General features: G+C 36.1%; 1 protein-coding gene and 1 long non-coding RNA gene across 4 annotated transcripts; both read right to left on the bottom strand.

Annotated features, from left to right (window-relative positions):
- Positions 1-443: 443 nt before the first annotated feature.
- On the bottom strand, positions 444-1,320 carry LOC121209799 (uncharacterized). The gene is made up of 3 exons (XR_005904921.1): positions 1,192-1,320; positions 766-879; positions 444-683 (listed from the first exon to the last, which is right to left on the bottom strand). It is a non-coding gene; the product is annotated as an uncharacterized lncRNA (long non-coding RNA).
- A 5,553-nt stretch (positions 1,321-6,873) lies between these two features.
- On the bottom strand, positions 6,874-12,069 carry LOC107912701 (putative disease resistance protein RGA3). Of its 3 annotated transcripts, none has more exons than XR_005904920.1 (3): positions 8,464-12,069; positions 8,118-8,207; positions 6,874-7,401 (listed from the first exon to the last, which is right to left on the bottom strand). XR_005904920.1 is itself a non-coding variant. In XM_016841005.2 (2 exons), the coding sequence occupies exons 1-2, from the start codon at positions 11,833-11,835 to the stop codon at positions 8,184-8,186; spliced, it is 3,396 nt and encodes a 1,131-aa protein (XP_016696494.2). In that variant the 5' UTR covers positions 11,836-12,069; the 3' UTR covers positions 7,935-8,183. The 3 variants fall into 3 exon arrangements, 1 of the variants encoding a protein (XP_016696494.2); XR_001688252.2 differs by having other exon boundaries at positions 7,265-7,396; XM_016841005.2 differs by lacking the exon at positions 6,874-7,401 and having other exon boundaries at positions 7,935-8,207.
- Positions 12,070-17,531: the final 5,462 nt, after the last annotated feature.

Raw genomic sequence — 17,531 nt, 5'->3', positions numbered from 1 at the left:
GTTACTGTGATGCCTGCAAGCAAATGGGTGAGAATACAAACCACAGCATTAACCCTCATTGCTGCAGATATTCTATGTTCATTTACCAACTTCTCACTCACCTTTATTTCTTTATATCTTCAGAGGACTGGTATAGGTTCTTTTATATATTACTCCCATCTGTTTTAGGCAGAGAACATATGAGACATCCATTTATTTTGAATGCTTTTCTAAGTCAAAATTTCATCATCAAATCAAGTAAATTTTCAAATGAATATATTAATTTTAAAATTAAAAAGAAAAACGATACTTTTGGTTGAGTTTATGCTTATGCAGTTTGTCAGTGTAGTTTTATCTTCCATAATACTAAGAGAACATTAATTTAACAAGGCAAACTCTAAATAAAAAAGCAGGTGAAATGTATGGTCTAAGGGAACACCATCACAAAACATGTAAGCAAATTATTAAAATAAAACTGAACTTATATAGCTCAAAATAAGTCATCCATCTAAATGAAACAATATAATTGTTATTTGCAAGGGCAAAGAGAAACACATTAAGTTGCTGGATTCTGATAGTGCATCTAATACAGTACCAAAAGCTTGATATCATCTTTTTGAATGAACATTGTTGGAACTTCCTGCTACTCACTCAGCTTTGGCTTACCATCAAGATTGTTTAAAGAAATCCATGAATAGAGTATTCTGAAACAGAGATGAGCAAAGTAATATATGATGATTATAAGAATGTAGAAGCTAAAATCATTTCCCATCCATTTATTCTTACCTGCTCTTTTGGGATACAAAGTGCTATCTCAACTTACTGCAATGTGCTTCTTTTAAAATAGCAGGATTGAGCTTTCAAAACTTTACTGGAAGACAGCATGTTCAACCATCGATCCTGAAAATATAGGAGAAAATTATATCCTAAATTCATCAAATCAAAATCATTTTTGAATGAACAATGAATTCTGGGCAGCAGTGAACACTAATAACAGACATGGATGAATGATACTGCGGATGTCTAGACATACTTATTAACGGAAATGCAATGGTCAAATCCTTGTAGATAATTCTTGGATGTAATTTGATAATTTAAAGACTACTAAAAAGTTCAAACTTTCTTACTATTTTTTCTTTTAATTTGGTTTGCTCAAACTCAACCTGTCAAATAAGAATTATTTAAAATTAAAATTCAAAAGTAGAAAATCACCTAGTTACCGATTCAAATGGATGGAATGTGGGATATGTTGGGCCAATCCTCTCCTCTCTCTTTCTGGCACTGCCTTTCCAGATGTGGACACCCTGCAATGCTCAGCATTTCCAGTGTCGTGAGGCTTTGTATCCCCCAAGGAAATGACATAAAACTAGAGCAATCCTTAATCTCCAATTTTGAAAGCAATGTGAGGTGTTGTATCTCATTTGAAAGAGAAATTAATCTCTCATAACTCGAAATACACAGAGATTGAAGAGAAGAGAGATGTTGGACAATCATCAATAACCAAGTCTAGGAGTGAAGTCAAATATCACACCCCTTCAGATAAAGAGGCTAATTTCTTACAATGATGAATCGTCAGTGAAGACAAGGAAGATAAGCCTTGCAATCCATTTACCGGAAGAGATAAAAGGCTATCATATCGAGTTAACTGTGAGAATATTGGAATTCAACATCAAAGATTTGAGTAATGCAACATTAATTCTTTCAACATTTAGCTTTTTTAGAGATTGAAGCATTGGCAGCTTAACCAACTTAGGACAATCTTCGATAATTAATGAACTTAAGATAGGAAAATGTGCTCTAACATTCACTGCTATTCATTTCTCCAAACATGGTGCCCAACGTATTTCAAGAACCTTGAGTGATGGAAAAGAACTTTCCATATCTCTATAGAAGTTGCTGTCAATTTACTTCAAAGCACCCATTCTATAAATAGTAAGGACCACAAGGAAGCGTAATTTCCCTAAAGGTTAGATCGCATCTTTCACAATTTATTAGTGAGATTTCAACAAGGTTTGGTAGTGTTGAAAGCTGGACTGCAATGCAACATGGAGCCGGAAGCATGCTACTATCAAGACCAGCAGCTATCGAGCTCAGCTCATTTTGCTTGGTGTGCACGAATGGTTTTCAGACCAAATGAAGCAACAGATATGCTGCCTTGTTTTGATGTAACTTAGTTCAGTTTAATTGTAACTAGTTTTAATAGTTAGTTGGATTAATTTTGTGATTGGATTGATGATGTAAAAGCTGATATGTCAGCTTATTTTGTATTTGACTTAAGCTTGTATTAGTTTAGTTTAAGTGGGAGTAGTTATGTCATTAGGTATCTGTCAAATGAACCAAAATTTGTAGTTCTTTTATATATTCAAATCTTGAATGAAAAATGTAATGTTCAGTTACAACTTTGCTGAGTATTCATTTTTGATCAATTTTTGCTTTGCTTTGCTCTTTCTTTGCTTCGATTTTTCTTGCTTCAGTCCTGCAAACACAGTGTTGTAACTTTGTTTGATGTTTGCTGCTGCCATTGTTCCAACAAATGGTATCATGAGCCCGAGTCTTTGAGGGGCCTTTGTATGCAATCTGTTGTGTTCGAATCAAAACCAACAGCAAGTTCAAAATTTGGTAAGATTGAAGCACTTAAAATCAGTTTAACAGAATGAGTTTCACTCCACCACCTCCACCAGTGTTCACTGGAGAAAACTATCACATTTGGATAGTTAAAATGAAGACTTATCTCCAGGCACATGATCTTTGGAGTGTGATCGAGAATGATGCTGAACCACCTCCATTGAGAGCCAATCCCACCATTGCACAGATGAGGCAGCATGCTGATGAGCGAGCCAAGAAGCATAAGGCTATGGCCTGCTTGCAAAATGGAGTCTCTGATGTGATATTTACTCGCATCATGGCCTGTGACTCACCAAAGCAGGCTTGGGAGAAGCTGAAGGAGGAGTTCATGGGGACTGATAAGACAAGGCAACAGCAAGTGATCAACCTCAGGAGAGACTTTGAAAATTTGAGGATGAAGGAGTCTGAGACCATCAAGCAGTACTCAGACAGGATAATGGCCATTGTCAACAGCATTAGGCTCCTGGGAGTGGACTTCACAGAGAGCAGAGTTGTTGAAAAGGTTATTACAACTCTCCCTGAGAAATTTGAGTCTAAAATCTCTTCACTTGAGGACTCGAGGGATTTATCAGCCATTTCTTTGTCTGAGCTGATAAACTCTCTGTATGCACTTGAGCAAAGGAGGGCAAATAGGCAGGAGGAGAATCCTGAAGCTGCTTTCCAGGCTAAAGCCAGTGAAGGCTCGAGTGTGACTGCAAAAGGCAAGAAGCCTTGGCACAATAGAAGGGTCAAGTCAGGAAGAGATGAAGCAAAAAGAGTGTTCCCACCATGTGTTCATTGTAAGAAGACAACACATTCAGAAAAGTATTGCTGGTTTAGGCCAGATATTCAGTGTAGAAAATGCAAGCAGTTTGGCCATGTGGAGAAGGTGTGCAAGGGCAAACCAAGGGAGGCTGCTCTGCAACAAGCTAGACCTGCTGAGGACATTCAAGCTCAGGAGGAGCAAGTGTTCACAGCAACTTGTTTTGTTGGCACAACCAAGGCCAGCAATGATTGGCTACTAGACAGTGGCTGCTCACACCATATGGCAGCAGATGAGAAGTTGTTCAAAGGCCTAGACAGAAGCTTCCACTCGAGGATTAGAATTGGAGATGGTAGGCTGATTGAGGCTAAAGGCAAGGGCAGTGTGTTGATTAGCACTGGTTCAGGTAACAAGTTGATCTCAGATGTGTTTTTTGTACCTGATTTAGACCAGAATTTGCTTAGTGTAGGCCAATTAGTTGAAAAGGGCTATACATTGGTTTTTAAGGATGGTTGCTGTATTGTTCAAGACATGAATGGTCTGGAGTTAGTCACAGTCTCTATGAGTGATAGGTGCTTCATGCTGGATGTCAGCCAAATAGAAAGAAAGACATACACCAGCCTTGTTGAAAGCACTGACTTGTGGCATAGGAGACTAGGCCATGCAAATTTTAGATCCATCGATCTGTTACATAGGCTGAATCTGGTTGATGACATTTTAAAAATTGAAGTTAGTGGGAATGTTTGTGAGGTTTGTCAGCTTGGTAAGCAGGCTAGACTGCCTTTTCTTGCTGACAGTGCTTGGAGAGCTCAAAACAAGCTCGAATTGGTGCACTCTGATGTTTGTGGACCTATGAGAACACCTTCAATCAGTGAGAACAGGTACTTTGCCCTGTTTATAGATGACTTAACAAGGTTGTGCTGGGTCTACTTCTTGAAGCAAAAGTCAGAAGTGTTTGAAGCCTTCTGCAAATTCAAGGCTTATGCTGAAAATCAGTCAGGCTGCAAAATTAGAGCCTTGAGGACTGATAATGGCTCTGAATATGTGTCTGAGAAATTTCAGAAGCTTTGTGATAGTGCTGGGATTCACCATCAGCTCACAACAGTCTATACTCCTCAACAGAATGGAGTCTGTGAGAGAAAGAATAGGACTGTACTGAACATGGCCAGGTGCCTCTTGTTTCAAGGGAAGCTTCCAAGTCAGTTTTGGGCTGAGGCAGTCAACACCTCAGTGTATCTGCTCAACAGACTGCCAACTAGAGCAGTCAAGGATAAGACTCCTTTTGAGGCTTGGCATGGAGTCAAACCTGTGGTAACACACTTAAAAGTGTTTGGCTGTGTATGTTATGCACTTATTCCAGTAGAGAAAAGGACCAAGCTTGAGAGCAGAGCAACTCCAGGAATCTTTGTTGGCTACAGCAGCAACAAGAAGGGCTATAGAGTGTATGATCCTACAGCAAAGAAGGTTTTAGTCAGCAGGGATGTAAAGTTTGATGAGGAAAAGGTGTGGAATTGGAATGGTGTTGAGGCTGACTTGTCTGAATTGGACCAGTTAGACTTGGTTGCTGAACCTGCAGAAGAAAGACTAAGTAATGATGCTGTCGATGATATACCAGTGAGGGGCACCAGAACTTTGGCTGATGTCTATCAGAGGTGCAATGTTGCTGTGATTGAGCCCTCAGACTTTGAGGAGGCTGCTAAGAACAGAAGCTGGATGAAAGCTATGGAAGCTGAGTTGGAAATGATCAACAAAAATCAGACTTGGGAGTTGGTGAGCAGACCAGAACACAAGAGGGTCATAGGAGTTAAATGGGTGTACCGGGCCAAGTACAATGCTGATGGCTCACTGAACAAGCACAAGGCCAGGCTTGTGGTGAAGGGCTACAGTCAGCAGTATGGTGTTGACTACCTAGAAACTTTTGCTCCAGTGGCAAGACTGGATACAATTAAGCTGCTGTTTGCTTTAGTAGCTCAGAAGCAATGGAGAATTCATCAATTGGATGTCAAATCAGCATTCCTGAATTGTTTTCTCAAGGAGGAGATTTTCATCGAGCAACCTGAAGGTTTTGAAGTTGCTGGACATGAAGACAAAGTGTATAAGTTAAGAAAGGCCCTCTATGGCCTGAAACAGGCACCAAGGGCCTGGTATGACAGAGTTGATGCTTACCTGACCAAACTTGGATTTGTAAAGAGCCTTAGTGAGCCTACTTTATATGTTAAAAGGTCAGAACATGAAACCTTGCTGATTGTTTCCTTGTATGTGGATGATTTGCTTGTGACAGGGAGCAAAATTGAGCTCATTGATCAGTTCAAGGTTCAAATGCAGCAAGTGTTTGAGATGACAGATTTGGGGATCATGACTTACTTCCTTGGCATGGAAGTACACCAGTCTGATCGAGGTATCTTCATCAGCCAACATTCATTTGCTTTGAAGATCCTAAACAAATTTTGCATGCATAACTGTAAAGCAGTCAGCACACCTATGGCTCAAGGAGAAAAGCTGACTAGCAGTGGTGATCAGCAGAGGGTTGATGAGAGGCACTATCGAAGCCTAGTTGGTTGTCTGTTGTATCTAACAGCAACCAGGCCAGACATCATGTTTGGTGTCAGCCTGTTATCGAGATTTATGCATTGCTGCAATGAGGCACATCTGAAGGCAGCAAAGAGGGTCCTTAGATACATCAAGGGCACTGCTAGTTTTGGTGTAATGTTTGAAAGTCGGAACCAACTGAAACTAGAAGGCTACTCTGATAGTGACTGGGCAGGATCTCTCGATGACATGAAGAGTACCTCTGGATACTTCTTCACACTTGGATCGGGCATGTTTTGCTGGAGTTCAAAGAAGCAACAAACTGTTGCTCAGTCCACAGCTGAAGCAGAGTACATTGCTGCAGCAGGAGCAGTCAATCAGGCCATTTGGCTAAGGAAGCTGCTTCATGATCTTAATGAAACTCAAAGTGAAGCAACTGAAATTTGGGTGGATAATCAGTCTGCAGTTGCAATAGCCAAGAACCCTGTGTTCCATGGTAAGACTAAGCATTTTAAAATCAAACTGCATTTTGTTAGAGAGGCTGAACAAGCAAAGGAAGTCAGCCTTGTGCATTGCAGCTCAGGAGCACAATTGGCTGACATAATGACCAAGCCCTTAGGGGCTGCTCGATTTGAATCTTTGAGAAGTGCAATTGGAGTGTGTTGCATACAGTCCAAGGAGGAGTGTTGAAAGCTGAACTGCAATGCAACATGGAGCCGGAAGCATGCTACTATCAAGACCAGCAGCTATCGAGCTCAGCTCATTTTGCTTGGTGTGCACGAATGGTTTTCAGACCAAATGAAGCAACAGATATTGCTGCCTTGTTTTGATGTAACTTAGTTCAGTTTAATTGTAACTAGTTTTAATAGTTAGTTGGATTAAGTTTGTGATTGGATTGATGATGTAAAAGCTGATATGTCAGCTTATTTTGTATTTGACTTAAGCTTGTATTAGTTTAGTTTAAGTGGGAGTAGTTATGTCATTAGGTATCTGTCAAATGAACCAAAATTTGTAGTTCTTTTATATATTCAAATCTTGAATGAAAAATGTAATGTTCAGTTACAACTTTGCTGAGTATTCATTTTTGATCAATTTTTGCTTTGCTTTGCTCTTTCTTTGCTTCGATTTTTCTTGCTTCAGTCCTGCAAACACAGTGTTGTAACTTTGTTTGATGTTTGCTGCTGCCATTGTTCCAACAGGTAGAAGCAGATCCATCATCCAATATGGAAACTTAACACCTTGGCAATCAATTATGCATAACTTCTTCAAGCTTGAATGAGGCTGGAGAACATTAAGAATCTCTTCATCATTTCCATTTTGATGATGAGAGGTTTCCTAGCTGTTTACTTCCCAAGATGGCCTTAACGATCTTAAATTTAGCTTCTTTATCAAATTGGCATTTTTAGCTTCTGTTGAACTCTTCACATTGCAAAGTCCTGTGATGCTCAATTCCCCCGTAGGTCCAACTCTTTCAACTCATCAATGCCACCACAGCCATAGCCCTTTCCCACAATGAACTCGCTGAGCTTGTGCAAGCATGACAATTGACCCAACCCAACAGGCATAGAAGTTAGTGCATGACAATTTTGGTATTTTATGAATAAAATTATAAGAAATTAATTGAATGACTTCAAAAAATTGAATATGTCACTTTATTTATAGGTGTATTCACTTCCACCATATATTTTAATGTGCAAAAGAGTTACTAGTAAATAAAAGACTTAATGATAAATTTAGCCATTAACGTTTATATGTAATTTGATTCTTATTTATAAGAAATCTTATCTCTCTTTATAAAAACACAACAATCTAAATTGATGTTTATTTGAATTACTATCATTTTTTTTAAAAAAAAAGCTGAATTACTATATCTTAATAATATTATGATTATATTTGAATCGTCACAACTCTTACTTAATAATTAATTGATATATTTTTTATAACTTAGAGATATAATTCAACACTTTTAATTTTTCATTTAGATTAATTATGAATTTTTATTTATAAATATTATAAATAGTTTAAAAATATTCCAACATAAACTTCTAGGTAAATAAGTTTAGGTGGATAAAGTTTAATTCTTGCAAACTAAAATACAAAATGGGAAAAAAGTAATCCGCCCTTTCATGGAATATGGTATGCTATAATGCTATATTCATATCCTCAAATAGAGTTGAACAAAGTAAATATCTGAACATAACAATTTAGAAGCTATAAGTATTTGTGGTTTTTTTATTCTTACCTGATTTTCTCAACTTAATGCAATGTGATTTATTCAAATAGCATAATTGAGGCTTTTTTAAACTTTTTAAGGAAGTTCTCTCCACCAAGCCTGAAAATATATATAGAAAATCATATCTTAATTTTTCATCAAATGAAAAACATTAATAATTGACATGGATGAATTATACTACACTGAACATATTTAGATATCCTTATTCACAGAACTGCAATGGTCAGTGATAAGATAATGGTAAGATTACTCAAAAAAATATTTTTTTTAAAAAAATTGGTCAGCTCAAACTCAACTCACCAGGAAAGAGTATGCTAGCATTAAAAATTAAATGTAAAAAGTAATAAAAAAATACCTTTTTCTGTATTTTAATGATTGGAATGTGATTTATGTTGGGCCAATCTTCTCCTCGCTTTTCTTTACACCGCCTTTCTAGATGTAGGCATTCTACGATTTTCAGTGTTTCCAATACCGTGAGGCCGCGTATCCCTCGGGGCAGTGACATCAAATTAGGGCAACATTCAATCTCCAGTTTTGAAAGTAAGGCCAGGTGTTCTATCTCATTTGGGAGAGAAATTAATCTCTCACAATAGCTTATATGTAGCGATCGAAGAGAAGAGAGATATTGGAAACTATCGGGCAATGAGGTTAACTTTGGGCATCCACGGATACGCAAGTATTGGAGTGAAGTCAGATATCTCACCCCCTCAGATAAAGAGGCTAATTTCTCACAATTTTGAATCCACAATGAAGACAAAGAAGATAAGCCTTGCAAACCATTTACTGGAAGTGATACTAGTCTGTCACATTGACTTAAATTCAAAGTTTCTAAAGAGCTGAGGTTTTGTAATCCTGAAGGCAAGCTTTCAAGTCCTAAGCTCCACTCAAAACTCAAGTGTTTAAGGGTGGATAGATTATCCGATAGATCACATGAAGACTTTAGAGTACTTGACACAAACGTCAAGCTGTCAAGGTGTTTTTGATTGTGCAATAGTCCATCCGGTAATTCCGTTAACTTATCAACTTCATTAATCTGGAGAGATGTAAGAATAGTGGCATTCATGATCAAAGATTTGAGTAAAGTAACATTAATGCCTCCAATTTCTAGGTTTTCAAGACATTGAAGCATTGGCATCTTAACCAACTTGGGACAATATTTGATAGTTAACGAACTTAAGAGAGGAAACTGTTCTCTACCATTCAGGGTTATCCATTCCTCCAAACATGGTGCCATACCTATTTCGAGAACCTTGAGTGATGGAAAAGAACTTTCCATATCTCCATAGAAGTTGCTGTCAATATACTTCAGAGCACCCATTCCGTTGATAGTAAGGAACTTAAGGAAGCGCAATTTCCCTAGAGGTGGAAGTTGATCGCATAGTTCACAATCTTCAAGTGAGATTTCAACAAGGTTTGGTAGAAGCAGATCCATCATCCAATATGGAAACCTATCACCTTGGTAAGCATCTAGGCTTAACTTCTTCAAGCTTGGATGAGGTTGAAGAACATCAAGAATCTCTTCATCATTTCCACCTTGAGATCTTTCCCTATTATTTACTCGCCAAGATAAGCTTAATGATCTCAAATTTTGCTTCTTTATCAAATTGGCATTTTTAGCATCTGTTGAACTCTTTACGTTCTGAAGTCCTCTGATGCTCAATTCCCCCTCCAGGGCCAACTCTTTCAACTCATCAATGGCTCCACAACCAATGTCCTTTCCCACAACAAACATGCTGAGCTTACGCAAGCACGACAGTTGTCCCAATCCAAAAGGCATAGATGCCAGTGAAGTATACTTTCCGAGGTCCAAGTACCTAAGGTTTTTCAAGTGCTTCATACCTTTTGGTAACATTTCAAGACGATAACACCGTTGGAGATTTAGTGTCTGCAAGTTATGAAGGGAGCTTGTTGCTTCAGGTAGAGTTTTCATAGTATCATCATGAAGGCGTAAATACCTTAGCTGTTTCAAACTTCCAAATGCAATACTGCTAAAACCATAACCAAAATCCAACACCTTCAGATGCTTTTGTTTACTGAAGAAATGGGAAGGATTAGAGAGGTTATCAATAAAGTCGAACCGGCGGCCAACGATTAAAGAACGCAATGGTTGCAATTTGGATAAGTCCATAAATTTTGTTGACGAACTTATTTTATGAACAAACAAGTGACGAGCAGTTTTTGGTATTTTCGACCTCTCATTAAGCTCAATTGCGTAGCATTCATGACCCATAATTGATGTTGCAACGTCATGGATTAAATCATGCATTTTACATGTAACAGTTCCATCAACATCCTCTTTGATCTCTTGGAAAAAGGACCTTCGAGTCAATTCAGAGAATATTTCACAACCCATATCATGCAAATCCAACTGTCCCCGAGAAGGAATAAATCCATTTGCCATCCATAGTCCTATCAGCTCGTCCTTTTCCATGACAGAATCTTTAGGAAATATTGAGCAAAATGAAAAGCATTGTTTCATATATGGTGGAAGATGCTCATAACTCAACCTCAACACAGCCAAGATTCTTTTTCCCTCATCTTCCAAACCCCATATCTCGCTATCTTTGACACGTAACCATTCACTTTCTTGACTTTTGGAACCTAGTATGCTTCCTATGGCCGTAATTGCCAAAGGTACCCCTCCGCATCTCTGCACAATCTGCCTCCCAATCATTTCCAGGTTGACATTACCCTCATTCATTCCCATTACAAAAGCTCTTTGCTTGAACAAGGACCAAGAATCATCATCTGACAAACATCCCAGGCGTTGGAAAGGATCTGTAGCCATCATAAGAGCCACTTTCTCAAGTCGAGTTGTGACAATGATTGTACTTCCTCTTCGTCCACTCCGTAGCGCTTGCTTCAGCCTAACCCACTTGTCACGGTATTCATTCCACACATCATCCAATACAAGCAAAAATCGTTTCCCAACAAGCTTTTCTCCTAAGTGCCGTTGCAGGGGATCTAACTCTTGGATATCGCATAACTTCCCTTCAATGGATTCCACAATAGTTTTAGTCAACCGTTTTATATCAAAATCATCGGATACACACACCCAAGCTCTCATATCAAAGGCTTTTGCAACATTTTCATCATTGTAAGCCAATTGAGCAAGTGTGGTCTTTACAAGACCTCCCATGCCGCATATTGCATACACAGAGAGATCATCATGGTGACTCGCATTGCTAAGTAACATGCTAACTATCTCTTCCTTCTCATCTGCTCTGCCTAGTATTTCAGACTCGTCCACAAGGGAGCTGGTTTGCCTGTCTTCATTCTGCTCGATCTCAGCTTCTCCTACACCCTCTCTCAAGTGGAACTTGCTTTTCTCCTCAGCAATGGCATTTAATTTCTCTCTAGCATTCTTAAATTTACGTGCCATTTGTAACCGAAACACAAGTGGGTTCCGAGGAGAAAAGAAGGTGGATACCTTGCTTCTTGCATCCTTACACAGGCTACGGTTCCGAGCTTCTTCTTTGAAGTCATCGAGCACATCTTCCAGATGATAAGCTGCTTGTTTGAGCTTTCCAAGCCAGTTCTTGATAGCTTCACTCTTCCACTGCTTCTTCTCGGCATCAAGGAGCACGGCTTGGATTGTAGATAGAGTGCTCTCCAGACAGTCAAGCTCTGTTTTGAGGCTGCCCGCAAGGCCGATCTGCTCCAGGGACAAGGAGGTCAATTTGTCCAAAATGGTATTCACAAAAGCCGAAACAAATGCGTCCGCCATTTCTACTCTCTCCTAAAATTTCGTGATCAGCAAAGCAACAATAATTGGAAACTGAAGAAGAATTTGGTAACAAAGAAACAACGGTGGATGGATTGCGGATAATCAAAGATAAGAAAATAATGGCACATAAAGTTGGTTCCACACTGCATTGACTTGACTTTGTAAGCCAAATAAGGCGCCATATCTTTAATGTGGAAAAAGAGGGAAAGTAGGTGGTGTAAAATACAAAGACTAATTATGAAGTTTGGTGAGTTGATTGTTTACCTGGTAATTGATTTTTATATAAGAATGGAGTATATTTAATGGTTAATATTTGTTTTTGGTAGAACATTATCACTGCTATCGCTAATAATAATTAATAAAATAATAATAAACAAATTGACTATATAATATTCAAAATACATGTAGAAAACTTCAAAGAATTTATGACATATATTTCCCATCTCATCTCCCAAACCAGAATAACATAATCCACAAGAACTAATCATTATTCGAAAATGTTATGTTGGCAAACATCAATAATTTCTTTTTTAATGGTTAAACCAAAATCATAACTTACTTTTTATACAAATTTAAAAACCAATAAAAAACTGGAGCGAAGTAGAGCTAGACCGGTGCAAGAGTTCACTTATCTATCCCTTTCATAATTTCATTATAAAAATATTAAATGTAAAAATAATTTTTTTAAAGGTTTAAGGGTCAAATAGATCATCAATCAAAAATTTAAAAATTAATTGAGCCTTTATGAAATAGTTGTATTCATTTGAGCCCTTAGCTGACCAGTTTGACTGTTAACATGCTAACGCGGTAGATGAAAGCCACCAAAAGATGTTATGTAATAGTATGCTTACGTGACATGCTGATGTCAGCAAAAAAAAATTTAAAATATATTTTACAAATTAAAAAAACTAATTAAAACAAGCATATAGAATGAATTTGGACAAATGGTAACCCAAATTCATTTTGAATGAGTGCAAAATTAAAAAATTAAAAAAATTACTAAAATTATTTAAAAAATTATAAAATATATAATTATAATAATTTACTCTAAATTTATCATTATATATATATTGTGATACAGAAGTGGAGAAAGAGGAGGGGGTGGTGTCAAAGGAGGCCAATTCACCCATTCTAGGGGCGACAGCTGGAGAAGTAAACGGGCTCAAGATCAATACTTAGCGTTTTAGGTTTTTGTGTGGAAAGGAGTCCCCCTATTAAGTAATACCCAACCAAGTCCAAATTGGGGTAGGAATATAACAATAGTCTCCCCTTAGTCGAGAGATAGGTTATAAAGTGACCTAATTCGAGACTATCCACAAGTTATCCCCAGGGTGATAGTTGTTGCAAGTAACAGGTGGAGGGTACAATTTATTGGTTGAATGTCCCGGGAATATATGATGCCTTGTGAGGCTATTGAAATTCATTTGTACCCTTAATATTAATGTGTTAGTGGATGGCATTTTTATTCATAGTTGACTTGTATAAATTTCGCTTTTTGATTTAGCAAGTGGTATGTCCATTGGTTCGACAAACTGAAGATGTCTAATGTACACTCAAGTGGTGCAATTGTCAATTAGAAAATCCGAATTTAATTTATGAAAACCAAGAGTTTGATCATCTCTCTTTTGTAAAGTTTTCAAGAAAAGAAGAAATAGAAAATAACAAAAATTAAAATATATTCTAAAAAGAAAAGAAACAAAAGTCTAATCTAAAAATGAGAGGAAAAGAAAAGGGTTTTTTTACCTATATATTATAAAATTAAAAAAAAATACTAAAATGGTATGTTAAAAAGATTATATACCAAAATGGTATATCTAAGAGGTGAAGGGTGGTGCATAGGCGGCACCATCCTAGAATTCTGACACATTTCAGTTAAAATATATATATATTTTAATAATGGTGCCAAAGTGATTAGGAGCACCACTTTGTGATACAATCTAACGTCCAACAAGGAAGACAACCAAAACAGCCAAGACTTCCTTTCCGCTTGTCTCCCCTCTCTCCCAATGTTCTTCATTAAAAAAAAAAGGTATTTATAAGAAGAGGAGATTAAAATTGTCTGTTAAAGAAAGAAATAGAGAGAGAGAGAGCTCTCTGCACAAGAAATATATAGAGGGAGAGGGAAGAAATCTTTGCTGGATGTAAGTAAGAAAGAAGGTGTGTGTAAAAAAAGGTTAAAAACAAAAAAGTTGTATCACGAGGCCCCCTGCTTTTTTTTTTCTCATTTCCTTGTAAAATAAAATTATAATAAAATTTAGATTTTATCAGAAACTGGTGCCGCCTATCACTTTGGCACCACTATTAAATTATTATTATTTTTTAATTGAAATGTGTCAGAATTCTAGGATGGTGCTGTCTATGCACCACCCTCCACCTCTTTGAATGTACCATTTTGATATATAATTTTTTTAATATACCATTTCATTTTTTTTAATTTTATAATATATAGATAAAAAAACCCAAAAGAAAACAACATAAATTAAAATATATTCTAATAATGTCATTGTTGACAGTAAATACAATCTAATAAATATTTGAGAGGGGAGTAAGGGAAACAATATATTTTAGGATAAAAATACACTTATGGTCACTCTAAAATAGGGTTTGTTCTATTTTGGTCAATTTAAAAAAATTCTTAATTTAGTCACTCTAAATAAGATAATTGTGCAAATTAATTACTGCTTTCAAAATTTCCGTTTTCTTTTAACGAATTGCTGACGTTGCATATTAGCTCGTTGAGTGACTAACATGTGGCATTTTTTATTGACTTTTGACCAAAATTTAGGGGTCTCTCTATAAAGGTAAGAGGAAAAGTTTTGGACTAATTATAGGGAGGTTCCTAAACTTTAGTCAAAAATCAACAAAGAAATCCCGTGTCAATCACTCAATGTACTAATGAGTCACATCAACAATCCGTTAAGAGAAAACAGAAATTTTAACGGCAATGACTAATTCACACAATTATCTTATTTAGGGTGACTAAATTGGGAAAAAATTTAAAATAATCGAAATAAAAAAAGACCCTATTTTAGAGTGGCCATTGACGTAATTTACCCTATATTCTAATAGCAACACTGATGCAAATAACTCTTTTCACGACATATTAGCCTGCAGCTTTACTCATAAAAATGGAAACTAATCTGCAATGCAACAAAAACAAGCATCTAGTCATGCATCACAACATCGGCAAGCATGCAGCCAACCCTTACATCTACTTTCCCAAGAAATCAGATAAAAGATTAATTACCAAGAAAACAGACAATATTACGTTTTACTCTTCCATTTATCAGAACAGGCGTCTCAACGGGTGCAACCATGAAAACCTCGAAAAAGAAAGAAGCTTCTAATTAACCCATGCCCATGTAGACACTGGGCATGTCAATCAACAAAGCACATGTTTATATCCAATCACTACACGATAGACTTCAACACATACAAAAACCAGCCAACAGACATCACATAGATAAGAATCTTTCAAAAACCTTATTTCAAAGGTATGACTCAGTTCCTCACGATTCAAATCACCTTCAAAAATATAAAACTATTTCCATATAAAAACGAAAGTAAGATGCCTTAAGAATTTGTTGAAGTTCAAGTGATCATGCCTAATGTTATAGAACTCAAGTACATTCAAGCAGGGAACAGTCCCCCAAATTATATAGAGATGATATTTATTAACATTTTAAGCCTTATATATATATATATATATTACTACTTATAAGCTATGAAGCATGGACATGAGCACTCAATACAGGTACCACATAATACAGATATGACGACACTGATTTTAAAAAATAAAACACCGATATGGTAATAAAAAAATATTTTTTATATTTTTTATGTTAAAATACTTAATATAAATGAAAATATTGATATTTTTCATTAATCTATAATCAATTCTTTTCCAGTCTAATTTTTTTTATGTTAAAAGGTATTTACTAAAATTTTATATCTAGCCCAGTATTCTAAATTAATTTACAAATAGTCCAAATAAGACCTTGAGCTGCCCACAATAATAAACAGAAATTAAAACCAGCCCAATATTTTAAATTAATTACAAATAGCTCAAGATAGGACCTTGGATTGCTTCAAATTTATCTGAGAAAAAAAATCTTTCATTTCCTTTCACAAAATAAAAATTCTTTCGGACAAAAAAAGAAATCTAAAACTCTGCTTCTCTTTCACTCTCAATTGTGGTTTTTCAATCCAGGGCCTCTATCCATCGTGACTGTGTCGGGACCATATCCGACCTCTTTTTCTTTTTTTTTTCTTTTTTTACAGTAATCCGACGTGTCCCGTAATATCTGGGGGTGTTCGACTAGTGTCCATATCAGACATGCGTAGGACAACAATACTAAGAGGGATGAGCCATGTCTGTGCTTCCTAGCTTATAAGCAATGATTTTCACACTAATAAAGGCTTTAAAACTGCAAACAAGATTCTTTGACCACTCCAAAGTCAGTTTATTCTTGATCATTCAGGACAGTTTAGTCCCAGATCCAAAATATAAGACAATACCACTTATCTTTCTTTGCTGTTAGGTATCCCATAGACAATGAAGATGATATCTTGTAAGGAATGCATAACCACCGACAATGTATGCAAACCTGCTAAACATTCGAAAGATGGAGAAACCTGCAAACTTAACTGCCGTTGAGTATTGCAATACAAGTATTTACATCCAACGAATAAATTGTATATTATTAGCAGTGGACCAAGGAACAAGCTGGAATTGCACACCATCTCATCAAACAAAAGTTTTGTACAATTTTAAAAGCATGCTTGCAAGATTATCTTCCGAATTCCGAAAACTCTTAATTTTCTTTGTTTCTGGCCAAAATTCTATAATAGCAAAAATGCTCACAAAAAGGACATATTTATAATCCATATTTTGAAATCATAAAACGAAAATGTTTAATATAATTTCCTAATAAACTGGAAATTTTCGATCGCTAATCAAATACTTCAAATAAAAACTTAAATAAATCATCAAACCATCAATTACGTGAATCTGACAGTGATCCAAATAGGGATTAAATGAAATTAAATGAGAAATTGTAAATAGAGGAAGAAAGAGAACCCCATCACAAGTAAATAGATTAGAGTTTCGTTATCAGTGTTCGGATCATGCTCACTGCACCATTGTTGATACCGTGCATCAATAGAAATGGAAAAAGAGGAGACGATAGCAAAGGAGACCGGTTCACCCATTCTAGGGCTGAAAGCTAGACAGGTTGAGACACTGAGGAGGAATGCTTAGTTTTTTAGGGTTTTGTTCTTTCTCCAACATTGCAAGTAGACTTATCATGGGTCGGGGGTCGGGTATGAATTGAAGCAATATAAAATTATTAATTGTTTTTTAGGCTTGAGCCCATATAAAAAATATTAAATCTGAATTTGACTTAATCTACCTAGATTATATTTTTTATATTATTCTTTATATAAAAACAAAATAAAACTAAAAACATTAAATTTAAAATAAATGTTTTTCAACAAATTAAAAATATATTAAAAAAATTTATTTAAATAATACTATAATAATAAAATAGTTGAAATTTAACAAGTAAATATATCTAAAATAATAGTAATACAATAACAAAATGAGAATAAAATAACATCAAAACATTAACAAAAATTTAAACAAATTTTAACCAAGCCCAAACAAAATTTTTTTATCCAAGGCTGTTTAAAAAAAC

This window comes from Gossypium hirsutum, chromosome A11, assembly GCF_007990345.1.
Source record: "Gossypium hirsutum isolate 1008001.06 chromosome A11, Gossypium_hirsutum_v2.1, whole genome shotgun sequence".
NCBI lineage: Eukaryota > Viridiplantae > Streptophyta > Magnoliopsida > Malvales > Malvaceae > Gossypium > Gossypium hirsutum.
The sequence above is the reverse complement of the archived record's forward strand: the minus strand, read 5'-3'. Positions and strand labels throughout refer to the sequence as shown.